Consider the following 25,666-nt stretch of genomic DNA (forward strand, 5'->3'; position numbering starts at 1 on the left):
CAAATTAGGAAAGGGGAGAGATCAAAGCAGCTTGCAGGGAGAGGCTGGGAAAAGGCCTTTTCAAGGGTTCAGGCCATCTGGGGTGGGTTGTGGGGGAGCGGGTGTTGAATGCCAGAATTTCAACAGGCGATGGAGTCGGGAGGTCTGTGGAAGCCATGCAAAGAAGCCCCTGGTCCTGAGGGCCCCGGATGGGTCCAGCAGAGTTACCCCGGAGGGCTGCCCAGTTCAGTTTCCCAGACGAGGCCCCGAAGGAGACACAAGGCAGGTACCTTGCAGTCACAGCCGATGGGCTTGGCGCACTCCTCGCAGGTGTTGGCGTAGAGGGTCTCGAAGCACTCGACGCAGTGGGGACTCTCCTCCCTCAAGATATACTTCTTGCCAAAGAGAGATTCACTACAGTGGTGGCAGTCAAAGCGCTCAGTCATTCTGACACCCGGCTTTTCAACAGCCTATCAAGAAAGAGGGAAAACACAGCTCCCGTTAGCACATTCCCAGGAACACGCACCTAACACATCACCTGTTTCTGCTGCTAGTGTCACCTTAGCCAAGGGTAGCTACTTCCTCTGGGTGAATAATTTGAACTCACTCTGAAAACAGTGGTCATGGTTAGTGATCTGTTTTTTATTATAATTATTTGGGAGCATTGTGTGTTTAAACACATTCTACTTCCTTTAAAGCCCCAGTTATTGTTGGCTGTATCGAATAAAGCTGTCTCAATTTTAGACACATAAGCGTTCACATCCGAGCTCTTATCCTTTCGGGCTTTGTAGGGTGCTCCAAAGGGTGACAGGTCTCACATCTTCCCTTTCTCCCTGCCTCTAAGATACAAAGACAGGGACTAGAAACAATATGTCCGTTTCTATAAAAGGATTTTTTCCGTTTATGATTCATCAGTTTGAATAGTAAGAAACCACAGTGGCAAAAGGGAGGGATATCGGAGCTGGTAAATCTGAGATTAGATGCCAAGAACAGTATTCTTGACCTTGAGCTTGCACTGGGAGCACAATCTGCTCCTGCACAAGAAAAACTGCCAAAGGTCTCTCAGGGCTGGTCGTTTCTCCCAGATTAAAAGATCATCCTTCAGCTGCCCAGTTCCAAGAGAGCAGGAGAAAGGGAGCGCATCGGAAAACCAGGATGGTCACACAGTAGGAAACGGAGTGACTTTAATCAACGGCATCTCCAGGCAACACTCAGTGCCTTTCAAAGAGGAACACGAATGCGTCCCCATGCCATGGAAGTATCGCAGTCAGGATGCACTTTTTACTTCTGGGAAGAGAATATAGTGCACATGAGCAAAAAGGGCCAGAGTGGGAGGTGGGGAGAAGAGGATGTTTCACACTTCTCATCCTCAGAGAACCATTCCTATACAGAACGGTTAGAATTATACCAGAAAGAACGTCTGTAATGAGAATACTTGGGGTGGAGAAATGCCTCGAGGGCACTAAAAACACAGAATATTTACTCCTTAAGTGACAATATTTAATTTGCTGAAAGGGAAAAGTTTTGATGATTTGTTAAATAGGGAGACTGCTTTGCTATGTAACTCTGAGCAATGTTTCACAAACTCCAATTAAACTTTGTTCAATTTCCAGTCATTTAAACCATTTAAGAATGAAATACCAGAACTATGCCATATGGTGTACGTAAAATATTTTTGCCTGGGTGATGATCACAGCATATCCGATCATGTTTATTAATTTTGTACTCTTCAGTATACAAAGTCTTGACAACTATAAGCACAGAAATGACCATCTTTCAAGCATTTATACTTGGTTATTTCTGTGTTTATAGAACAATTTTCTTCCAAGAATATTAAACATGCAGCTGGACACATGTGGTAGAATCTAGCCTTCTAAATCACTCTTCCTGGAGTTAAAGAAAACATTGTCTGGACATTCTTGTGATAACATCATAAGATGAGCCTCTTGAGCATTTGAATTATTATTCTGAAATCCAATGTATAAATATCTTCTGTACTGATTCCATCTCGGGTTGCAGCAGATAAATTGGCAGAAGATTTAATACTTCCCTAGAATTCCTGTTATTGGCCTTGAGAATGTCTGTGATTTATTTTATCACAATTGAGAGCTGTCCTTCCAACATATATATTTTTCCAATAAAAGCTGCCATTTGGCTGTGGAAGCCAGAGGCTTATTGCCTATTCTGTTGGCACAACATAAGAATAATGATTTGAGAATACGAAGTAAGAACAATGAAAGGGAATAGACTATAAATTACAGAATTTTAAACACTGGAAATGTCCTGCAAGATGATCTATGATACTACTTCATTTTATGGATGGAAAAACTGAAGCCCAGGAAAACCGATGAAAAAAAGAGGAGTCACGTTAAGTGTTCCCAAATAGCCATCTAACTTAGGTAAAGTGAACTCCCAATCTAGATCGAAAGGCAGAGGTGGTTCCCTGCAGGTTCCAACCAGCGCCAGCCCCACTGGGGCCGGGCAGCAGCCTGCGGACAGCATCCCGTTCTACCCAGCCCCATTTCTAGGCTCTCAAGCCAGGTAGATTCTTCAGGGGTGAACTTTTCTTTCCCTCTGAGGTCATGATCAAGGGCTCATACACCTGGTATGTGTTTTCCACATCCTCCAATTTCACAAGACCAGGACAGAGAAAAACATTCAGGGGAATACAGGAACTCTGAGAACAAGCAGGGCTCCAGGTATGTGCAAACCATGACTGAGGCTACCCCACGAGAAAGGCCATCACCCAAGACACCACCCCAGCGGGAAGAGTGCAGGGGTGCAACTGGGAGGAGCCCTTGACCCGGGGTACGGCTCCCCTTCTACAACACTGTTTCTGATGATGGGGCATCTCTCTCCGTATCTGGTTCCTTATCTTCTCTCATTACAACTTTACTGATTTTCTACTTAAACCAACTGGAAAGGGTATGAAATGAGGATTAACACTACCATCAACAATCGGGAATACATTTTATCTGAGAAGGTTCTCTTAAAGATTTCCCAAGAACGGAACTAAGCACAGTCCCTAAGGGCTAAAGTAAGCAGCCCCTAAGCTAATGAGAAAAACTAAGTCTTGGTCTACAATTTGTCCCTGAACTAAAATGCTACCAAATACAATAGTGTTTTTTTTTTTTTTTTACAAATAAATAATTTTGGTGTTTAAAGTTACACTACCAATCTGAAGCCTCTTTATCATGGGAAATATATATAGAGTCCTACGTTAACAGCCCTCTGTAACTTAATCCTGTAAAACACCTGCTCAGTCATTCAAGAAACACTGAACTGGAACTATGTGCCAGAAGCTCTGCAAAACTGCACGTGGCGGCCATACAAAGATGAGCAATGTGCACCCCCACAAAGAGCTTGTTTTCCAAGGGGGAAAACATATAAATCCCCAGAATTATAAAGAGCTTGTCGTCCAGTGAGGAAAACACACATAGCATCAGAAAGAGAAAGCTCTGTGCTGCGGAAGGGGTGCAGGCCATGTCTCCTGGAGAGGGCAAGGAAGAGATGTCACCTCTGCTGAGGGTTAGCCAGGCAATAGTGCAGATCAAAGGGCAAGAGTGAACCAAGACAAAGAAACGGCAAACAGCATGGGGCGAGAAGACAACGCAAGGAGATGAGCATGACTGAAGGGTCAAATTGGCAGGAATAGCAAAAACAAGTCAAGGGCCAAGGCAAGGAGGACCTCGTGTGAGCCTTCTTCATGAATCTGGACTTATCCTGTAGGCAGTGGGGGGCTGAAAGATGCGGGCACGTTATCCCCTACTGCCTGCACCGTGCTGCGCGGAGAGAGGAAGCCCCAGGCAATGTTCACTGCATGCGGGCCCGGGAAGGCTGGGGGACACAAACCCAAGGGCAACGAATCCAATTATTTTAAGGCTGCACTTCTGAATCATTTCTTCAAATAAAGCTAGGACATCTCGGTTCGGCAAGGCTTGCTGTTTTTTCAACCATACAATCTGCTTACCCTCCCTCAACCCGAGACTCCGTCGTGACAGGATATATGGAATTCCTGTCCATTACCTGGGCCATAGGAATGCTGAAAGGATTAGGCAACTCCACTCCAGGAGACACTGGAACATCAGGCGTGACCGCTGACTCAGATCCAAATTACAGGGCCCTGGAGCGCTGATCCCTTTCCAGGTTAAATCACTCTCTGATGTCATTCCCCCTTCGGCTGGAACAACCAGGGCACTTGAAAAAGTTGGTCTTTTCTTCCAGCCTGGATCTTACCGTAAGGGCTTGGCACCAGGCCAGGCTAACTGCACCGGCTGAGGCAAGAACCAGTTGCACTTCCCAATCCGAGCATGATGGAAAGCCTTTGATCTCCTGCCTTGCATCAGCCTGGTGTTGAGTCATATGGAAGAGTAAAGGCTGAGGGAGCCATGGAGCAGGGGCTGCCCAAGTCCACAGGCTTAGAAACGTGGTTTAGTCATCTTTTCAGGTTTAAAACCCTTAAAATAGAGTTCGGGGGGGAGGGAAGTGTTGGGGAAGGGAAAAGAGATGAAAAACATGAAAAAAAAAGGGGGGGGTGGGGAAGGAAAAGGAAAAAAGAGTAAAGGAAGAAGAGAGCGATGGTATTAAGAGAGAGAAGGGGAAAGGAGAGTAAGCAAGATATAAAAGAGGTGAGCACATTTAGAGCCAGGAAGCACAGGCAAGATTTCCTGAGCATCAAGGGAGGAACTGGCATGGCAGACAGCCTCTACCTGGCATCCTGGCCCAGCCCTGGGAGGTGCCAGGAGCCCGGCCCATCCTTCCCGAATGGGAGACCTGATGGGACATGCAAGCCCTATCAAGGCCAGGTTGAGTCTGCAAAAACCTCCCTTCAGCATCCTTTTCAATGCTCACTTTATTTGACTACTCACTTTGATCTGACCCCTAAAATGTCATTTTTTCCCTCCACCTCCAAACTCCAAAGTGTTTCTCTACGTCAGCTTTGTTTTATGAGACTACTCGATCATAGTCATTTCCCAAAGAAATTATGTGACCATCCCCAAGCCCTTCTGGCAACACATGCAGAAGCAGCTCCAGCAAATCTGTCCCTTGATAAAGCTATGACTATCACTAAAAGCTACCAAGGACCCCATTGGGAAGGCCCTGCAATGCGTATCAACAATCAACCAAAAGTTTTAAAGAATACTAGGGAAACTGGGTTTTTGCATGTGGGGTCTTTTTTTTTTAAAGAATATCTTTACAGTGCAATGCTTTCATGATACCACATCACACAGTGATTGCCTGTGCCTCCCACCAAATTGTAAGCTCTGCAAAAGCCGGGACCGTGTGTCACTGCTGCCTTGTCAGCAGGTAATACAGTGTCAGAGGCTTCACAAATACTTGTCGAACGATTGGACAAAGGAATGGGTGGCTGGGTAAACACAAATATCCCCAAAATACAAGCATGTGGGCAAAAAAATGGAGGATAAAAATGAAGAGTGTTTTATGTGCATAGCAAACTCAAAATGTAATTTGGTTTGGCATCTGGTGCCACTAAAATTGCTAACATAACGGATCCTGAGCTTAATTCTTTCTCCTCCATGACTGCCCTCTTTCCCCCTCCTAGTTAAACTGCTGCTTCCGCAGCGGGTAGCAACTTTTCTTATTGTGTTTGGATTGTAAACCCATATAAATACACAGCTGCATAGTCCAGGGTAGGGCTTGGCCAGGTCAAGAAACAAAAAGCCAGCCAAGGGTCTCTCCCAACCATCTCTGGGAAGAACGTGCAGTTCCCCTGATATATGCTCCAGACATCAACAAAAGGTCCCAGATGTCCAACAGACACTTGGCGTGCCTTTGGGTAGAAGACACAGGATCTTCTTCTACCCAAAATCATAGAACTCTCATACCCAGAAATGTCACTGGAGAATACTCTGCACCAGTTTGTTTCCCTACGGATGGAAATTGTGACAAACATGTCTGACCCCCAACACTTGTTCCATTACTCTAGCTGAACTATTTCTTTTAGAAATTGAAATTCTGGGGAAAGGGGAGAGGGTGGTTGTTTTAAGGGATGTTGCTTTAAAAAATTCACATATTTAGAATAGATTTGAAAATGATTTTTTAAAATTGTTGGTAAGGTATAATCAACTATACCCACATTGTGTAATATATTTCAGGATTAATTTAATGAGCACTTATTGAATACATCAATGTATAGGGAACAGTGATGTAGCATATACTATCATTAACAGGGAACTTCAAAAACATCACAAATTTTGGTTTCCAATAGTTTTAAGAAACGTTTTGTGCCAGCAATGCTTGAATCGGCAAACCCGCTGTCTTCCTAATTACGTTTTGAATATTAAATACCTAATGAAAAGGAATGGGAAAATAAATGCTGAATTTCTGACCCAAAGGCCATAAATAATAGAATAGTAATACTTGTTTTGATGTCCTTTGGACATTTTAATCCATTCCATGAGATTCATTGAGTAACCATTACTTCCCACGTACTGAAATACTGAGATAAAATACACAGTTTATCATGAAGTTACAGTTTAGTTCTATCTCCAAAGAATTTAAATCCCCTTTAAGATACTATCTTGTAATTTAATCTCAAAACATGTCAGCTGAGTCGATGCAAGACAGCCATGATTATGCAGGTTAGAGGGGTAGGATGCCCGGGGTTCATGACTCATACCAGGGAGGGAGCTGGGAGAATCCACTCTGTAGCTCTCCCACTGCCTTCCCAGGAACCCAGACATGTGGGAGCAAGCTCCTTAGGCTTTTTCCTTCTGCACCTACAAAACTAAAACTGCTCTCTTTCAACCACCTCCTCTGATCTTCAAAAGGCAATTTGTTGTTTACACTGTTGGCCCAGCCTTCCATCTCCCGTGTCCCCTGGACCAGCCTTTTCCTTCAGTGACCACCATTTTCCATGAAAAGATTGGCCTCTTCATTCTCATCTCAGCCCCACTTTTTCATGGTGATTTTTCTGTGTTTTTTTAGTACCCTGAATCAGGATTTGGATTTCCTTCTAGCTTCATTCATTGAAGGGCTCATTTTTATTTGCTCTAAAAACTGTAGCATCAAACACAGACAGATCCATTTTCTTTTTGACTGCCAAACTAAGCAGTCACAGATTTCAAGGATGTGCCTTGACTTTAATTCTATTTGCCCATAAAGACAGTGCAGCTGCTTCTTTTAGCACCATGGGCATCGCTGTCCTCACTTGGTACTATGTGCCTAAAGGAGATCTGAAAGTCACAGACTAAATCAGGGAGGCAGGAAGGCTAAGGGCCAGCGGGATGACACGGGAGGTCAGGGGTCAGCCAGGTGTGCACACTACCCGAAGCTGCCCCAGATGAAGCATTAGATCTATAAGGCAGGCTCCATATTTTATAGGAACAGGAAAGCCAAACCCACCATAGCCACGTAGGGGTGGAATTCTAAAACAGGGAGCAGGGGAGCTGGTGGAGAGTTTTAAGCAAATGTTCCTGGGGAGCTAAAGGTGACATCCATAATATAGGACCAGCAGAGGAAATTCATCTGACTCACCCCAAAGTCACAACACTAGCTGGGTTTCCTGGATGACTCTGTTCTCAATCATTAGAGAAATGCACAGAAAAAGAGCGTGCATTTTGTTCAAGATAGTAATCTGGAGGAAGTGGCCTCTCGGTAAAATGCCATGTGAAATGGGGCTCTGATATATGTGGCTTCGATAAAATTCTCCAAATAAAGCAACACTGGAAATCTCCAACATCTCATTTTTTGTTGTTTTTGTTGACCCAAGTTTAAGAAACTTTGCGGCATCTGAGTTAGAGAGAAGTTGACCCACTCCATCCCCCTCACTGACAGATAAGGCACCCAAGCCGCAGAGGCTGGGTAAATGGCCATCAGTGGCAGGGCAGGAGTAGGAGGCAGGTGTCCCTGTGCCAAGTGCAGTATTTGTCACTATCCTACTGAGGGTCTTGTGCCTGCAATTTCTCTTGACTTCTTTCATTCTTGGAGGTGGTTTAACAAGCAATCTTGGGTCAAGCTATGCAGCATAAAGCATCACTGCAATAGAATCGTGCCCCTAGTAGAACTTAGCAGTTAAGAACTCAGGCTCCGGAGTTCGCTGTCTGGGGTCAGTTCTCGACGCCACCATTTCCACATGGGCCTGGGTCACCTTAAGAAAGTTAACTTTAATTTCTGTGGACTCTGATTTCTTTATCTGTAAACATGAGGATAGTATCAAATACACATGCAGTGCCCGTGACGTGCAGTTTTATAACAACCCTGGAGGAAGATGCCACTGTTTTCCCTGTTTTCCAGATAAGGAAACTGAGGCACCAAGAGATGAGGTGACTCGGCCAAGGTCACACAGCATGCGGTTGATGGACCTGAGATGCCGGCTCAGGTCTCCCTATCATACCTGACTTAGGGAGTGCAGGTGAGGCTTACCTGAGCTTGTGAACAGAAGCGGCTAGAGCAGTGCCTTTACACAGTAAGCTCAGCACCAGCCCTTCGTTTTATGCTGCTCTGAAAGAGCATTTTAAAGCACAAGAGAATCAACAAACCCTATGGAAACTGAATTCTATATGCTGATAACACTTCAAATTCAGGTTGAGGTAAATCTGAAACACACATGAAAGATGTTTTTTATATGTGCTCAATGAAATTTTCTGCCTTGAATTTGGTTTTATGGAAGTTTAATCATCAGACTAGGAAGGAATTCCTGTACTTCTGAGACTGGCCTCAAATGTATCTGGCTGAATCCCCTCCACGCTCCCCCCAAACCTTCTCCTCTAACATCTTATTAGGAAACACACAGAAGCGTGGTCAGCACCAAAGACGTGAGACCTAGCTGGCTTTGGGTTTTGCACACTGTTTTTCGGATTATATCCCAAACCGCGTCTATTCCCTCCCAAAAGAAGCGCAAAGGAGTCCTCGCCGGGGAAAGCAGCTGGTACCTTCCATCCAACATGGGCTAGGCGGCTGAGACAGAGCTGAAACCCAACTGGAGGTTTGAAAGTAAATATCCTATGAAAGACATATCTCATTAAAAAGCGGAAACATTCCACTTTTCCTTCCCGCAGGTTCAGGTATGCCATCTACCACACGAGTGCAGTGAAGGAAAAATCAGGGTGGTTTTTTTTTTCTCGTTTAAAATAAAGAAAAAAAAAATTTTTTTTTTAAACTGGCCGCTCGGTTTTCAAATGGTCAGGGCGCGGGTCCACACTGCGAGCCCTGCTTTCTGTCGCGGGAACGTGCCTCTGACATCCCCGCGCAAAGCCACCGCGGCAAAGCCCGCGGGCGAGGAGCCGCGGGGAGGCCGGGGGACCCGGGTTCGCTGCCGGAGCGGCCGGCCCCCGCTCGCCCCCCGGTGCGTGACCCGCCTCTCGGCCACCCGGACTGAGGTCCTCCCTCGGAGGGTGGGTCCCCTCCGGCCTCCCAGCGCCCCTGCGGCTCCCTGGGGTCGCCCCCCATCCCCCCGTCGGGTCCCCTCTCCCCGAGCCTTTGTTACTCCAGCCCCTTTGTGCTCCCTCTCGGCGCGCGGGGGCGCGGCGCGGGTACTCACGGCGCGCGGCGGGCCGGGGTCTGCGCGGGCCGGGGCTGGCGGCGAGGGGCGCGGCGGGCGCGGCGGGCGCGGCGGGGGCGGCGCGGCTGGCGGGGGCTGCCGTCTCGCCGCGGCTGCGGGGCTGGTGTGGAGCCCGGCGCGGCCCCCGCGGCGCCCCCGCCCCGCCATCTGACCATATAAGGAGACGGGCGGCGCGCTCGGGCGCTCGGCGCGGCACCCTGCGCGGCGCGGGGCGAGCGGGGGCGCCCCCGGGCCGGCGGGCGGCAGCGGGGGGCCGGCGGGCGGCAGCGGGGGGCCGGCGGGCGGGAGCGGGGCCCCGCCGGGCGCGGCCGCCACCCTTTGTTCGCTCTGGGGCTTCTGCGGCCCCGCGGGGCTCCGGGGAACTCTGGGCCCCGGGGGGCAGTTTACGCGGGGAAGAGTGCGGGCTGAGTTGCGGGCGAGCTCTGCGGGGCCGCCCGTCACCCCGCCGGGACCCCGGCGGGTCGGGGCTGCAGGGATCTGCCCGCCCCGCGGCTCTCGGCCCGGGCCCCCCGGGGAGGGTGCGCGGCGGCCGGGGCGCGCGCGACGCGGCGGCGTCCCGGGTCTGGTGACGGCGGCAGCACGTGTTCGGGAGGTCCCTGCCGGGTGGGCTTTTTTCCGCCTCCCCCCCCCCTCCCGGGGGGCCCGCAGACCACCGGAGGGAACCGCTAACGTCCGCGCTTGGTTCCACCCGGGGGGGGGGTCCTAGGTGGAGACCCCGCGTCCACCACCCCGGGGCCGAGGGGACCTGGGGCGGGTCTGTGGTCCCCGCGGGCGGGGAAGGCCGCAGGCGAGGGCGTGAACGGTGACTGCGGGAGGGTGCTACGGCACCTCCAGCGCGGCGGGAGGGGAGAAGGAAAGCGGCACGCGGGAGACAAGAATGGGCTTGGGCGGGTGCCAGCGTCCCAGCCTGGGAAGTGCAGCGTGGCTGGGAAAGGAGCTCCGGGACCCGACGGCGGGGGCACCGCCGGGGGCTCTGCTCGAGGCGACGCGCGCCCTTCTGGGCAGGCGAGCGCCCTCTCCCAGCCCGCGGACTGCAGGGCAGTACTTTCTCCAAGGGAGAAGGAAGAACTACTCGCTGGCCTGGCACTGGTGGGCCAGAGGGTCAGAGGGGACCACCTACTCCGCACCTCTCCTTGGATCCGCGCGCTCCACGGGAGGGCTTATGATCCCCGTTTTACCGGGAAGAAATTGTAGCTCAGAGCAGTTCGCTCAAGGCTACATACAATAACCCTGAGAGCTGAGATTGGAACCGGGGTCTATCCACAAGCCAGGCCTCCTCGTCTACTCAGTGCCTCCCCGAGGGGCTGCAGCGGGCCCTCAGCTCTGCAGCTGAGCTGGAACTGCGCGGAGAACTCGGCCTTCTCTCCCAGGGTTTCCTCCCGAGGAACACGCAGCTTCCCACCAAGAGCCAGAGAATCCTTCTCTCGACCTTAATTGCCACCGATGGTTGAGGCAGACCAGTGTCGTGAAGATCAGAGTAAAGTCTGGCGTCTTCCCGCTGACAATTTATCTAGATTTCTGGGTGGTTGTAAATAAAAAATGATCCCCTAGTTCTCAAATGATTAGTCTAAAGCTTCGTTTTGTAAAACCAAGTTTGGAAAATAAGGAAACCCATTATTTTCTGATTTTAGCTTCTTTCTTTTGGCTTACTTTATTCTTTTAGCTTTCTGAGTCAGGCGTTTAATACATTTATTTTCATTTTTCTTTTTCCTTGATATAGTAATTTTGTTCTATAAAATGTCTTACAATAGCTTTAGCTGCCTCACACAGATTCTTTTATGTTCTGTTTTCTTTATTGCTATTTTAAGAAAGTCTGCAATTTAATTTTGTACTTCTCTTTTGATGGAAGGGAGAGAAGAACATATTAAATGATATGCGGATGCAGTCAGCAAAATCCAGACTCTGAAAGTAAACTTACTCAGTTTCTACTACATCCTGCCACCCCCCTCGCCCCTCCACACACACGAAGGAGGGAAGCAAAGAAAAGAAAGGGACAGAGATGCAAAGGGAAAAAATGCATTTAAAAAGCCTTATCAACCAACTGCAACGTATGGACCTTATTTGGATTCTGATTCAAAGAACAATTAAAAAATAAATTTCCTGAGACAATCAGAAAATGTAATGCTGACAGTATTTTTGATATATAAATTATTTATTCTACATATGATAATGAGATTACATATATACATGTGTGTGTATGTATGTGTGTGTGTGTATATATATACTTAAACCTTTTTTCAGAAATAGGGCCAAATATTTACCAATGAAATAACGTAATTGATGGTGGGATTAGTTTCAAAGTGATTTGTGGTGGGACCAATTTATAAAAATAGTATCAGCCATGGTTTTTTGGTAATCACTGAAGCTGAGTGATGGAATGTGGGGGTTCACTATACTAATCTTTTTTCTTCTTTAATGTTTGAATGATTCTGTAATTTAAAAAAAGTTTAATTACAAATGCACATGCCATTTGCCCTTAACCCAACATTTCCCCTTACAGGAAATTACCTTACACATATCCCTGCTCATGTATAAAGTGATATACATGTAAACCATATAACAGCAGTACGAGGTGCATAGTAGGCCCCCAGTAATTTTAGCTCTTATTCAAAGTTTGAGTCCCAATTGTTTCTAACAGCAAAATATTGGACCATGATATATGGTAATTTTAGAATGGTTTATATGTGCAGCTGTGAAAAAATGAGGTAGGTATATTTATTTACTTGGAATGATTTCCAAGATATATCAACTGAGAGAAAAATAGAGAACACTACGTATATAGAAACCAGCCATTGTGTTAATGAACAAAGAAAGGAAGGGAAGAAGACAATGTATATATATAAATGGTTGCTTCTGGGGAGAAATGGGTGGCTGAGAGTTCAGGGGGAGGAAGATGAATTTTTCCTGTATGTTCTTCTGTTTCTTTGAATTTTAAGTTATACGAACGGATTATCCATTCAAAAAATGAATATAACTGCTTTTAAAATAAAAGTAATACATACTCCTTCTTTAAGAAAAGATAGTGAAACAACTTTGTTAAACTGAGATTTATGGAAACTCGAAGGAGATATGCTGGAAATTTTCTGGAAACAAAAGGACAAAAGGAGGAAGGGGGAATGGAATTTCTAGGCCTGACATATGTACTCACCTGAACAATTTTATATTTTGAAAAGTTCTATATTGCACACCATGGTATTCTCAGGACCTAACATAGTTACAGTGTTTAACAAATATATTTAACAGAGAGAATACATGGCTTAGAGAAAAATTGTTTAATTTGTGACAAACCTTTCATTTTGTATTTGAGAAAACATTATAGAAAAGATAACACTATCTCTAGCAGCATAGCATAGTCTGTGGAGCCAGGCCTGGGTTGGAATCCCAGTCCTACTATGGACTAGTTTTGCAACCTTGGACAACCACAAAACCTTTCCAGCCATCACTTTCCTTATGTGCAACACGGGTTAACCATGTATACTTCGTAAAATTGTATGAGGTGATGCCTCTAAGATGATACCTAGAAATCACATATCAACAGTATGAGGTGCATAGTAGCCCCCAGTAATTTTAGCTCCTATTCAAAATAATGAGACAGAAGGTAAAGGGGAGATGAATCCAGAATCAGAAGGAAATGGACTCCATCACATTAGAAGGAAGAATTAAGCTTAGCTAAGGCTCTAAGATAAAGGATTGTCTTCTTAAGCAAATAACTCTCTGCCATAGATAAAAGGGGAAAAAATGTGAAGAAATAACGAATAATGTGGTCGAGCTGGAAAAGGGATCAAGGGACAACGGTGATAAGTCATTCAAGTTCTGCTTATTTCAATTCTGTAATTCTTCCACCAGCCAACACTGCCTGTAAATTCCGTTCCTCTCTGCTGCTTTGGTTCTGGAGGAGAGGTAGGGCTAAGAAAGGGGAAGAATTTAGAGGCCAAGGCAGTGGTTCTCACAGCGTATTTTGGCCCAGCAGCAGCAGAATTGCCTAGAAACCTCTTAAAAATGAAATTCTCTGGCCTGCTCTGCCATCTTACCACCATCCAGGTGATTCTGATACCTGCCAGCACACTGAGGCAAGGCACTCCCCAGGGCAGCCAACGCTGGGCTCAGCTGTTTGCCAGGAACCTGCCCTGCAGGGCTGGCTGGGAGGGTGGAGGAAGAAGCGAGAGTGGGAGAGAGACCAAACCTGACTCAGGCTCAGGAGTTCTAAATCCCATTTGCAGTTATTCTGTTTCCTCATCAGAGGGAAACACAAAGGAGAAGAAGTTACAAGGAAAAAAAGTGCCTGTGCCTGTGTCTGTCTCAGTGATGGAGATGCTGCAACTTAATCCTCTCCAGGATGCTCGAGAAGGTGGAGCTTCCACGAGCGCACCTCTGCCTGCCTGGGGCACACACCGAGGAGTGGGGGGGCAGGCCTGTGGGCCACACCCGCCCCTGCTGGTCAAGGCTGGAAGTGGGCGAGGCACTCATGCCTCCTGCCAACTGTGACCACCCCTGCGGGACGAGGACCAGGGAAGGAGGGGAACAAGTGGAAAGCACGCTGGGGTGCAGACCCCGTCCTGCATTAAATTACCCGGAGTGACCATTTCAATGAAGATTTTTTAGCAACAGGATTTCTTGAGCAGTTCCTCCTACTCAAGCCCTGAGCAGGAAACTGGTAGATCATTCGCCCTTGACTCAGAGGTAATCCTGCTTAATTGCCTTGGATAGTTGGAGGGTGAGTAAATGCCTAAAGTCACAAAAGCCGGCTCGAGAGGACCCGCGAGATGGTAACCAGCAGGCAGGTTCTCGCCTTGCTCCTCTCCAGGGCTTGGGGTCACCGGGCAGATGCGGACAAGCCTCCCACCACGGTTTGAGGCCCCCGGTTTGGTGGTGCCGAAAGCTGCACCCCGGCTTTTCCTAAAAGCACGCTGCCTGGATCAAGCAGGAAGGTGGCTTTTGAAGAGGCCCCTGGAGGCAGGACACCCCCCTGCCCCTGCCTGGAAGACGCTCCAGGAAGGGTCTTCCTGCTCCAGGCAGACGGGAGAATATTTTTCCCATTACACAGTCCTGTTCCTTGCAGGGCCCAGACTTTCCTTTGCCTGTTTGAGTTTCAGGGAAAGCTCAGGCCTCCACAAAAGGCAACGGCCTTTCCTTCAGCTCCGGCTTGTGCCATGTACTGGCTAGGAGGAAAATCCTTTGGCTCCTTTTTAAGATGCAAACTTTCCAGACCCGGTTTCTTCTCTCGCTGTTTAAAAACTGATTTAATGGGTGCAAAGAGTCGATGTTCAAGGCCTCAAAACATGTCTGACTTTGAGCCAAATCCACAAACAATTCCCTGATTCTGAATTTGCCATCTTTGGATGAAAGCTTATTTGGAGCATTTGATACAAGTTTCCATTGTGGCTTTGATAGCTCATTTTAAAAAGGCTTCTATTTGGCTATTTAATGACCAACAAAAAGAAAGAAAAAAAAATCAACCATGTTGCATTTCAGGCAGGCACAGGGCTTCCTTGTGCAGCGGGCGGTGCGGGCTGGACTCTTTCAGATGAATACAATGTCTAATGTGGACCCTGAGAAATCTGATTCTTGTTTCTTATTTGAGATCTCTTTGTCTCTGATTTCAGTCCGTTTTTTTTTTTTTTTTCCAGTAATCTTTTCACTCCTCTGGCTTCACAATAGTTTTACTTTCTTTTTTCTCAGTCAGGGATACTAAATCCATTTAAAGGAAGTATGAATGACTCGAGTCTATGCAAACCTGACAAAATCCCATTTTGCTTCCCTAAAATACCTGAAACACTTTTAGTGTGGCCTCTGACAGTTTCTACCAGCTTTCCTGAAACCTGAGAGTCTTATGCCCCAGTTGTTTCTCAGAATGCTTACTTTAAATCACTCTGAAACCTCAAGTTATTCTTTGTGAATTAACTTAATGCGTCAGCACTGCAATGTTAAAAAAAAAACCCAGCTCTCGCTCCACTGTCACCGACGTTCTATTATACTGTTGCCACTTTGCTCAGGGTTTTTAACAGAAAACCCAAGTTGTCTCATTAAAAAGAGCCACAGGTGTCTAGGTGTCTAAAATGTTCACAGTTCCTTCTTTTGACTTAGAAAGTGACATTTATTCAAAGAAGAAAAGAGAGAGAGGGAGAGGGAGAGGGAAAGAGAGAGAGAAAGAAAGAAGAAAGGAAGCGAGCACGGTAGAAGGTCGGCTGCGGCCGGGTGGGGGCCGGGGGGGGGGGGGGGGTGCTGGCTGCCAGCCCAGCTCTCTCCTACAAGGTGTATGTGTGGCTCCGGGTAACATAACTTTTGTGTGTCTTTTCCTCACCTGTGAAACAAAAGAAGTAGGATCTCTATTACCTTAAACAGTTATTTCAAATTATCTAGTTTCTCGTCAAATCATTTTTATGGCTGATCAACAGTTGAAAAATGAAATGTTTCATGTGGATAATTCTGTGCCATGGTAATGAATGTTTGTGTGATGAAAACTTTTTAGTGTCCCTTTATGTTGTTCTAGATTTAGGAATATCTTTCACATGTTCCAGAAGGTGCTTTAAAATAGAACTCAGGGTCAAGACAGACCTTTCTGGAACAGCCAGCTTCTTTCTGTATCATTGCAGTGGTAGCCGACTGTTGAAGTACCAGGGAAAAGGTGTTCTAAAATGCCAGACCTTTAGCATATTCTGTCAGTACCATCTGCCAAACATTAAAAACAAAAATCTTAAAGATTCTGGGCCATCCTAACTGTACAAATACTTTTGGAAACGTCTGCACAGTTAAGAGATGCTGAATAATTACTCCACAAAAGTACATGATCAGGCATTTGCCTGCCCAGGGATGGAAAGGGCTCTGGTGACAAATTACTGTCAGAGGTGAAAAGTTCATTTAGCTATCCTTAAATTCAAATGGACTTCCTCTCTCTCTCTCTGTCTGTCTCTCTGTCTGTCTCTCTCTCTCGTTCACTTGTGGGAGCAGGTCTATCTGCATTTGTCTCTTTAGAAAGAGTAACCCTGGTCTAGCTTCGTGAAGGCTCCCCTCCACCCTTGGAGTGTGCTTTTTATGGACAGGCCCTAGATAGAAGCTCAAGTCTCATCTCCCGTCAGCCTGTTTTAAGGAGGAGTGCCGTAGAAAGAAAACTGATCTATTTCATTCATTCATATTGTTGATTTGTAAACATTCCCAAAGGTAGACCAGATTCATAAACTTGCACCTTCCTTGACGGTCTCCCTCCTGCACCCACAGAAATGACTGCGGTGATTTCTGAGTCATGTAATTCTAATTTTGGCTTACACATCGGCAGACTACCCTGGAACACTTTCCAACCAAGATTCGAACCAGCAGCCCCTGCACTTGCACAATCACAGCCTTCATTTATAAGCACTTACACCTTTACACAGCCACTTGGGTCTGCAGTGGAAATGGGTTTATTTTGGACAGGCCTCTTGCTTATTTGCAAGTGGCATGCCTCAGTAGAGAGGAAACAGGCTCTTGCTGGAGCAGAACTCATCAAGCTGATAATCAGTAAAGGTAAACCCAATGCCCCTGATTCTCAACCCTGAGTTTTGAGGAACAGTCATTGGTGATCACTATTATCGCCATTGGTTTCATCTTTTTTTTTTTTTTTTTTTTGGCTGCTGATATGGCAGCATTTTAGTATAGGAAGGTGAGATGGGAGTGGATTTAGATTTAGAGTCCAGGGAGATAAAATTCTCCCCCACTCGCGGTTAAACCGTAGGAGGAGAAGCAGTTTTGGAGAAGCCCTGTGGTCAGCATGGTGCAGGGGTGGCAGATCGGTGGCTGAGGGGCTGACTGGCCAGAGGCGCAGGGGGCAGCCACCAGGAGTGCCACCCGATGATGCAAGCGAGCAGCTGGGCGCAGGGAGGGCTGGGAAGGGCCTTGGACCCCGAGGAGGAGAACATCCCCAGGTGAAAAGGCTTGAGACGGGAAAGGGGCTGGGAGGCCTGTCGGAAACAATGGCTCCAAAGAGGAGAAGAGGAGACTATTCTGGGGGAAAATGGGAAAGCGAGGGCAAGAAGCGGGGGAATATGATGAGAGCAAGGAAAAGGCCATTTCATCTGGGAAACGTGAGGCATCTGCATGTGGTTAGCAAATTTCTCAAACTGAGAGGAGGTTGTTGGTGTGGGAGGAGTGGGGTGGGAAGGTGGGGGTAAAGGGAACCTCCTGTGCTTTTTAATGTAACATTTTTTTGAGATGTTTGTATCTTCAAAAAAAAAATACAATTTACAAAAATGATGGGGGTGGGGGAGTGGGGAGTGGGTTATATGGGAACTGCTGATGTTTTTTAATGTAACATTCTTTGTGATCTATTAACTTTAATTTTAAGAAGTGTAAAAAAATAAATTTCTATAGACAGAAATCAAGGGAATAATTGTGGGTATGACTGCTAAGGGTTGGAGATAAAGGTGGAAGGGTTATAAAGTTGGGTCAGGCTAAAGTTATTGATATGGGCCCACTATGCAAATTTGGACGCAATGCTGTGGCTTGAGGGTTAGCTGTGGCTCTAAGATATGGCTGCAGCCTGGACCAAAAGATGGCCTAGACGACCTGAAGTTCAATGGCAGAAGTGCCCTGATCCAAAGTAGATGGGGGCATCCAAAATCTTTAAGAGTGGATAGTGTTTCAGTGGGTTTATAATGAAAACACTCCTGTCCCACACGGGAATGTCCAAAGGACAAACTCTTACCAGGATCGTGGAGAATAAATTTGTGAATACAAAAAAAAAAAAAATTTCCCAACACAAACCAGGCAGCTGGGTCCACCTCCTCTGTCAGTTACTGGAAGTTGCAACCAGTTTCTGAGGAAGGCTTAAGTTTCCCTGGAGCTCTCACACGAACCCCATTCACCCTCAGCCACTCCTAGTGAGGCCACGACATTTATAATCCCAGCAAGACAGCAAAATACAGAAGGTCAGAGGGGTTTACCAGCTCCTTACATCAGCTCCCGACTGGATGTTCAATTTAAAAGTTTTGCTCAATAGAGTTGTTGGTGTCATTTGGGGCCAGTTTAAATATCCGTGTGTGCTTAGGGCCAATAAAAGCGACCACTTTGTTTATTCTTATGAGTCCTGTTTATGATGTGTCAGAAATAAAGGGATATTATCCACATACCTATCTAGGCTCTTTGTACCAGAAAGCAGAGGCAGAGTAGTTAGATAAAGTCACCCTGGGGCCGCCTAAGGCCCATTCCTCCCTTCCTGATAACTCCCCATCCCCAACCCACTGCTCCCCGTCTCACAACTGCCCTCCGTGAATCATCAGAAGAGCACATGGCTGGACTTTTCCATGAACACCAGTAACAAAGCTACAGGCTGTGCCTGGGAGCTTTCCCCAGTGGAGCTGCCCAGAAGAACAAGCCGGAGCGTGCGGGTTCCTACCACCCGGGCCTGTGGCCAAGTTCATCAGAATGAAGGGACATTCCAGGGGAGCAGGAATCCCAAGAGTCTCAGCCAAGTACCGGGCCAGGGGGGCGGGGGTGGGGCCGGCGGTGACCATCTGCCCTAAGGCAGAGCTGGCAGCAGAGCCTGAGGCCTGGGAGACAGGACTTCAGGCTTCTGTGGTCGCCCCAAGGTCAGGACGCAGGAGGGCAGTTTGCTAAAGCCAGAGCCCGATTCAGAGCAGGAGCAGGGACAGCTTGAGAGCTTGTCTCCTGACCAGAATTGGGGTGAGGCCAGAGAGGCAGCTGGCCTGGGAAGTCTTAGGACCCTAACACCTGGGAAGTCTGAAGGCCCAGATGGTTTTACCAGCACCTCCTACACCTTCGAGAAGCCTTGCCTGCCTGTCCCCTTTCATGGTCCCGACAATAACAGGGCACCGTGCACACGATGACAAATAGCTCCTGAGTGGGTTGCTTTTTCTTCTCTGTTTTTGGGGAGTCCAGCAGGGCTCCTGGCAGACAGAGCGGGGAGGGTTTGTCCACGTGCATCTGGGTCAGGAGCCACAGCCATTCCCATTGAGCCCTGAGAGAGGGTCGGCTACCTGCTAGCAGATTGATTAGGGTCACACCTTCTGAAGTTTATTTTGACCGGTAATCTCTGGGAAACATGTCATATATTAGGCTCCTCGCCGACGGTGGGGTCCCAGGTCAACACGGCAGAACCATCTTCCTCACACAAGGCTTTCTTGGCTCGGGCGACCCGAGGGAAGCCGGTGTATGCTCGCCTTCCTGCATCGGCTTGTGTTTCTATTGTGCCGGCAAGGGGACCCGGTCCACCCAGGTGGGAGAAACTGCTGGAAGACTGAAGGGCCAAGCTGTGAAGTGAGTAAGCCTTTGGGAAGGAAATTAGGGCTGCAAAGCCAAGCCCAGGAGGCGGCAGGTACGGCGGTGCACGTCTGAGAAGGACCCGCTGAAGCAGGCTTCGTTATTTTAGGAGCTGCGCGGCCAATGGAACTCAGGTGTCACTGTGCCTTCCACCTTGGTCTTCGGGGACATTTTAAGACCTCTTCATAAAATTTTTTTGTGTGGGCAAAAAAGGTAAGAGGTAATGGGACCAGTACGTAGAAGTTCTTTAAGATTCTCAAGTTTCATTTCATTGTTTACTTCTCACGTCCAACATTTAGGCCCTTTTGGGATTGCTTATTGAACCCTTCTGAAATTGACTGGGAAACAACATAAAAGGATTCCGAGTGAGACTCTGGGGCCCAGTGCGCACATAACCATCATCGCTTTTGATACTTAGACTCATTCATTCTCATTTCAGTGAAGAAAAAAACAAACCCAAAAATGGAATCCAAAATTAAGGCAGCCTAGGGAAGTAGATTTGGCTCAATGGATACAGCATCCGCCTACCACACGGGAGGTCCAGGGTTCAAACCCAGGGCCTCCTGACCCGTGTGATGCGCTGGCCCACGTGCAGTGCTGATGGTGTGCACGGAGTGCTGTGCCATGCAGGGGTGTCCCCCACATAGGGGAACCCCATGGACAAGGAGTGTGCCCTGTATAGAAAGCCTGTGTGAAAAACGTGCAGCCTGCCCAGGAGTGGCACTGCAAACACGGAGAGCTGATGCAGCAAGATGATGCACAGAAAGAGGCACAGATTCCCGGTGCCGCTGACAGGAATGCAAGCGGACACAGAAGTACTCACAGTGAATGGACACAGAGAGCAGACAACTGGGAGGGGGAGGGGAGAGAAATTTTAAAAACAGAAAAATTAAGGCAGCCTGACTCCCACTCTATCCTGAACTGTAAATGAAAAGAAATTAGCATAATTTTCTATTCATTATCTTTAAGTTTTTAAAATGTAGCTAAAAAATAAAAACACATGAAAACTTTAGAAAGAGCAAGGATATCCCATTTGGAACAAACTTTTAAAGAAAAAAAGTACAGACAACATTTCTTTCTCATTCATTCTTTTCAAGCACAGCTTAATAAATCTTGCCTCTTGTTTCTGGTTTTAATACAAACTTTTGTCCAATTCATCCAGAATTCTAAGCTTTGAGCTAAGAATTTGTGAATGATCAGGAACATACAGCTCTTTTGCCACCAAAAGCTCTTGTGACATCCTTCTCCTAGTGATTGGATTCAGTGGAGTGGGGAGGAGGAAACTAATATCTATTGAGCAGGAATTTGATATTTGCCAGTAATTTGTATTTTACTAACACCTCCAAATGCCACCAAGGTGAATAAAGCTCAGTCCATCCCTTCCAAAGCTTTAAGTCCAGGGCCATGGGAAGGCTGGGAGCTAGCTGGGTAAAGATGAGAGTCCAGTAAGATCTGGTAAGGGTTAAGGTATGGACAGTGCAAGTGTAGAAAGTGATGGGAACTTCGAGAAAAGCACTTAGCACAGCCTGGCAGTCCTAGAAAGGCTCCCCTAGGAAGGAAAAGTCATCTGACCTGAGCCCTGACAGATGCTAAGGTCTGTGAAAGGGCTGGGCGCACAGTTCAAGAGCTGAGGCTAGAGTGGGAGGCGGGCACCAGTCAAGCAGATCGTTATGTACCACACTGAAGAGTTTGACTTTTATACTTCAGGTCACCAGTTTCCAATCAGGTCTGGAGATGTCAGCTTGTAAGAGGTGCCTCACACAAGACACACCCTCCCTCTAGGTTAAGATTGAATAGGTCTGGTAAATCCTTGGTTAAACAAAGTTAGCAGATTTCTTTCCGAAGGACTTTGCAGCACCTTTAATATGCCAATATGTACCATGAACCTTCAGGAGAGGATATCCCATTTGAATACAGACTCTCTCACCCTCTATAATTTGAACCCCTATTAAGGCTGGGAAGGAAGCCAGTTTCCACAGAGCATTTTGGGACCTGGTGTGTCATTGAAAGTGTTTAAGTAGGAAACTGACGTCACCCATTCTTAATTTTGGTAGATGAAGCTGGCCAAAGTATAAAAATTACAAAATAAGGGGGAGGCAAGAAAGATGGGTTCTTCCTTAGGACATGCAGGAGATGCTGTCGGTGAGCTGCCTCGAATCACTTGAGTCCTCCTGAGTTCCCTTTTATGGTTTCTGTGTGGACTGCCCGTGGGAGATGGGAGCTGCTCCGCCGCTTCTCCTGGGATGTCCGTAGCTTCTTCAAGTCAGGGCAGGCCTGAGGCACGGTCCGCACTCGAGTTCCCCTGTGGAAGCAGGCTGAGGCTGGGACTTCACCTGACACACACCCGTAGCTTCCTCCCCTTCCCAGTCCCGTGTCCTCCATTTCCCTACTAGGGGTGCTTTCTTAAACTCGGCCTCTGGTGCTCTAGCCTTGGACAGGAGGCGACTGCACTGGTTCTGTTAAAAGCTGAGAGATGGCTGAAGGCAGAAGGAGGCGCGGAGAGGGGATGTCTCGCTCAAGACTTTAAAGAGGTAAAATCTGTAGGAATCTTTGATAGATGATTGGGTACCCAGGAAGAGTTTTTGAGTTGGTTCCAGCCTTCTGTCTTGGAAAACCAGGCAGTAGCATGACTGAGGTGAGGAAAATAGAAACAAGTTGTCTGTGGTGGAGTGTAAGTTCAGCTTTGGCAGGTTGAAACTGAAGGGCTTTGGGAGGAGCCACCCAAATAGAAAATTTCCCCAGAATTTATATGAATGTGTGATTCTAGGGGAAGGTTAGAGCTGGTGATACAGACCTACGGGTCATTAACCAAATGGTAATTAAAAACCACAAGAGTAAGTTCACCCAAAGAGAGTAAGTGGGCTGTGAAGAGTTGGTCAAAATCAAATTCTAGGAGGCGCTGACATTTCAAAGACAAGTAGAGCCAGAGCGGGTGTAGCTCAGTGGTTGAACACCTGCTTCACATATACGAGGACTTGGGCTCAGTGCTGGATACCTCCTAAAACAAATGAACAACAAAAAATAAACCAAAAAATAATAAAAAAATAAAAGGCAAGTAGAAAAGGAAGTGCCACAAAGCTGACTGAGGAAGAACTTTCAGGGAGGCGTGAGGAGGTGCAGGAGGGAGGGTGGTGAAGCCAATGGCCAGCCCCTCTGGGAGCAGTGGCCCACAGTGTTGAGTGAAGGTGGGGGCTGCCACATTAGGAGTCCATTGGATGTGACAATATGGAGGTTATTGGGGACGTCTGCAACATGTTTCAGTGGCATGATGGATACAGAAGCCAAACCGCAGTAGGTTAAAGGTAAATGGCAATTGAGGATGTGGAGAGGGTAATGTAAGAAGTATAAGAAGGAAGCAAGACAGGTGAATTTCAGGGAGAAGGACACTGGGGCTTGGTGAGGCTGATCAACGTGCTGGAAGTCACAGTTAATGGTGTAGAAAGATTCAAATCCAGGAGAAAGTCTGACTCCTAAGCCTGCTTGGGTTCCTGGTTTTCGCCCTTCTACCTGCTGCCTCCCCAGCAAGTCTTTTGACTGTCATCATTTTCTGAACACCCACCATCTACCTTTACAGTTTCATTTGACCAGCACAACAAATAAACTGTCAAAGGTGAAAAACAAAATCTCTCCACGTCCAGCTCCTCTCTGGGTTCTTCCTTGCTTACACGCTCTCTACAAAAATGGGCAGAACATTTTCCAAGAGCAAGAACCACAAAATCTGATTTTCTCTAATCAGACGGAAACTTCGCCCTGTCTTTTAAAGAAAAGAGGAACTCCACCTCTCCCTAGAGTTGTTCTAGCAGTTAGCAACTAAGCTAAGTGCTGCATCCTACACTGCTTCTTAACGACTCCTCAGTGGCTTATGACTTAGAATTTTCTCTCATACAACTGTAGTCTAAGGGATGTTGTATTTGTATATCCTTAGATATAGAAATTTATACTTGTATATATATATATTTAAAATGAGAAAACTTTATTTCAAATTCAAAAAATAAAATAACAGAAAAAGGCAGTTTAACAAATTACGGAAGCATCACTTCAAAAAAATTCTGTCCAGGCACATTTATCTCATCTAATCCTAAAAACAAACTCAATTTTTTCTCCACTGTTCGGAAAGATATACAGATGAGCACAGATTAGTTAAATGACATGACCAAGGTCTCCTTGTTAATGAAGAAAATGAAAAAAATTGCTTACTCATATTCATATCTCATAAAACTAAACCCCATATTATTTTTTTCACCTGAAGCATTGATATACTATCTTCTTTGCCTTTGCTACAAAAATAATACAATATTGCTGTTAACTATAGTCTATAAATTACATCAGTTGTATTTTTCCCATGTATCACCATATTCTTAACATCTTATATTTGTAAATATTTATTACACACAAAGACAAATGTGTAACTGGTATATTATGTAAAAAAAAAAAGACAAATGTGTAAAGATATTAAAGTATTGTTTATGGTAGCAAAAGATGGAAAACAATCTAAATGCTCATAGGTAGGGGAATGGTTAAATACAGCACTCATTCGTATAATGGAATAATACACAGTTCTTAAACTATGAGGAAGCATCTCGCTCTCTCTTGCTCTCTAGACACACACACACACACACACACACACACACACACACACACGGAACAATTTCCAAGATACAGTGTTAAATGAAGGAGCAAGGTGCAAATCATTCTGGAGAGTATGTTACTGTTCATGTCTAAGAAAAGAATGTGTGCTTATTCTGTAAGTCTGGAAAAGTTCTAGAAGTATGCATGAGGAACATTTCTGGGGAGGAGACTGGAGAATGAAAGCAGGGGGAAGAACTACTTTTCACTATTTCTCCTTTTGTACCTTTTGAGTTTTGTGCTATATGCATGTGTTATTTAGATAATAAATAAAATTAAATTTAAAAAATTGGTATCCTTTATCTCAGTAAAGATAGTTTAAATGTCTTTAAATGATAAAATTTAATAATGCTTTAAAACAGAGATTGAAAGCAATTTCACAAAAGGCAGTGGAATAATTTAAGACACAATTTGCAAGAACAAAACTGTGCCTGAAAAAGCCACCATTACGTTGTGTTGAAAAAAGTGAGCCCAGTGAAAAGCTGTTTGTGAAACAGGACCCAAAACAGAATAGGACGCCAAAGCAAATTCCCTAAAAGCACAAGAGATTCATTTCTCTCTAAAATATTTTTCTGTTGCCTTAACCCCAAGTTAAATAACAGGGTTATCAGAATCAGATAAGCTCTGACTGGAGAACATACAGTTTATCAAGATAAGCCAAAAAATTCATCTTTGACTCAGTATTTTATACAAAGGGGATAGATGGGAAACACTAAGGAGAAGTGAAACTGCATGTGGAACAACATTCATTCAATATTGAGTTTAACTGAACCAGCTCACCTCGACCTTTCTGTTATCAGGAGGACCTCTTTACCCTTTTAACATTATCTGGAATAATGTTAAAGAGTTCTAGGTTATGTGGGTTATATCTATTGACGTTTACTGTATTAAACTGAAACTGAAACTGAAAAAGTTTTAATTCATTTAAAATAACAATAATAAACCCATTACATGTTAACATAAAAGATTTTCATGAAAAGTCATATTTTCCAAAACAAAACCAACTGAGAGAAGAGTGGCACTGTTTAACATTTTTGCAACTCTCTTTAAGGTCTGACACAATTGAAAGCAGCTGGGCTCTCATTTCTGCTTCTGCATTCAATCTGTCCAGGTATGTAGTTTTGGTTGGAGCATGTGAAGAAACGCAGCCTTACACAAATATGTAGTTGGAAAAGAGAGGAGTATTTCATGGTTCCTTCAGACAACTGTGGATTTTTAAAAAATGCTATAACAAAACTTGACAAGTAGTTTTTTAAAGGTCAGTTGCAATTTGGAATCTGAAACCAC

General features: G+C 46.0%; 1 protein-coding gene across 2 annotated transcripts in view; it reads right to left on the bottom strand.

The window, feature by feature from the left end:
* FHL2 (four and a half LIM domains 2) overlaps positions 1-25,666 on the bottom strand; it is a 63,031-nt gene that overhangs the window by 21,489 nt on the left and 15,876 nt on the right. The window contains exons 1-2 of one of the 2 annotated variants that reach the window (XM_023592515.3): positions 9,482-9,555; positions 270-449 (exon numbers count right to left, since the gene is read on the bottom strand). In XM_023592515.3, coding sequence (XP_023448283.2) covers positions 270-425 — 156 coding nt within the window. In that variant the 5' untranslated portion in view covers positions 426-449; positions 9,482-9,555. Of the gene's footprint in view, positions 1-269; positions 450-9,481; positions 9,556-25,666 lie in introns of those variants that run through there. The other variant, XM_004471267.5, reaches the window with a different exon arrangement.

The sequence above is a fragment of the Dasypus novemcinctus genome, chromosome 17 (assembly GCF_030445035.2).
Source record: "Dasypus novemcinctus isolate mDasNov1 chromosome 17, mDasNov1.1.hap2, whole genome shotgun sequence".
In the NCBI taxonomy this organism is placed as follows: domain Eukaryota; kingdom Metazoa; phylum Chordata; class Mammalia; order Cingulata; family Dasypodidae; genus Dasypus; species Dasypus novemcinctus.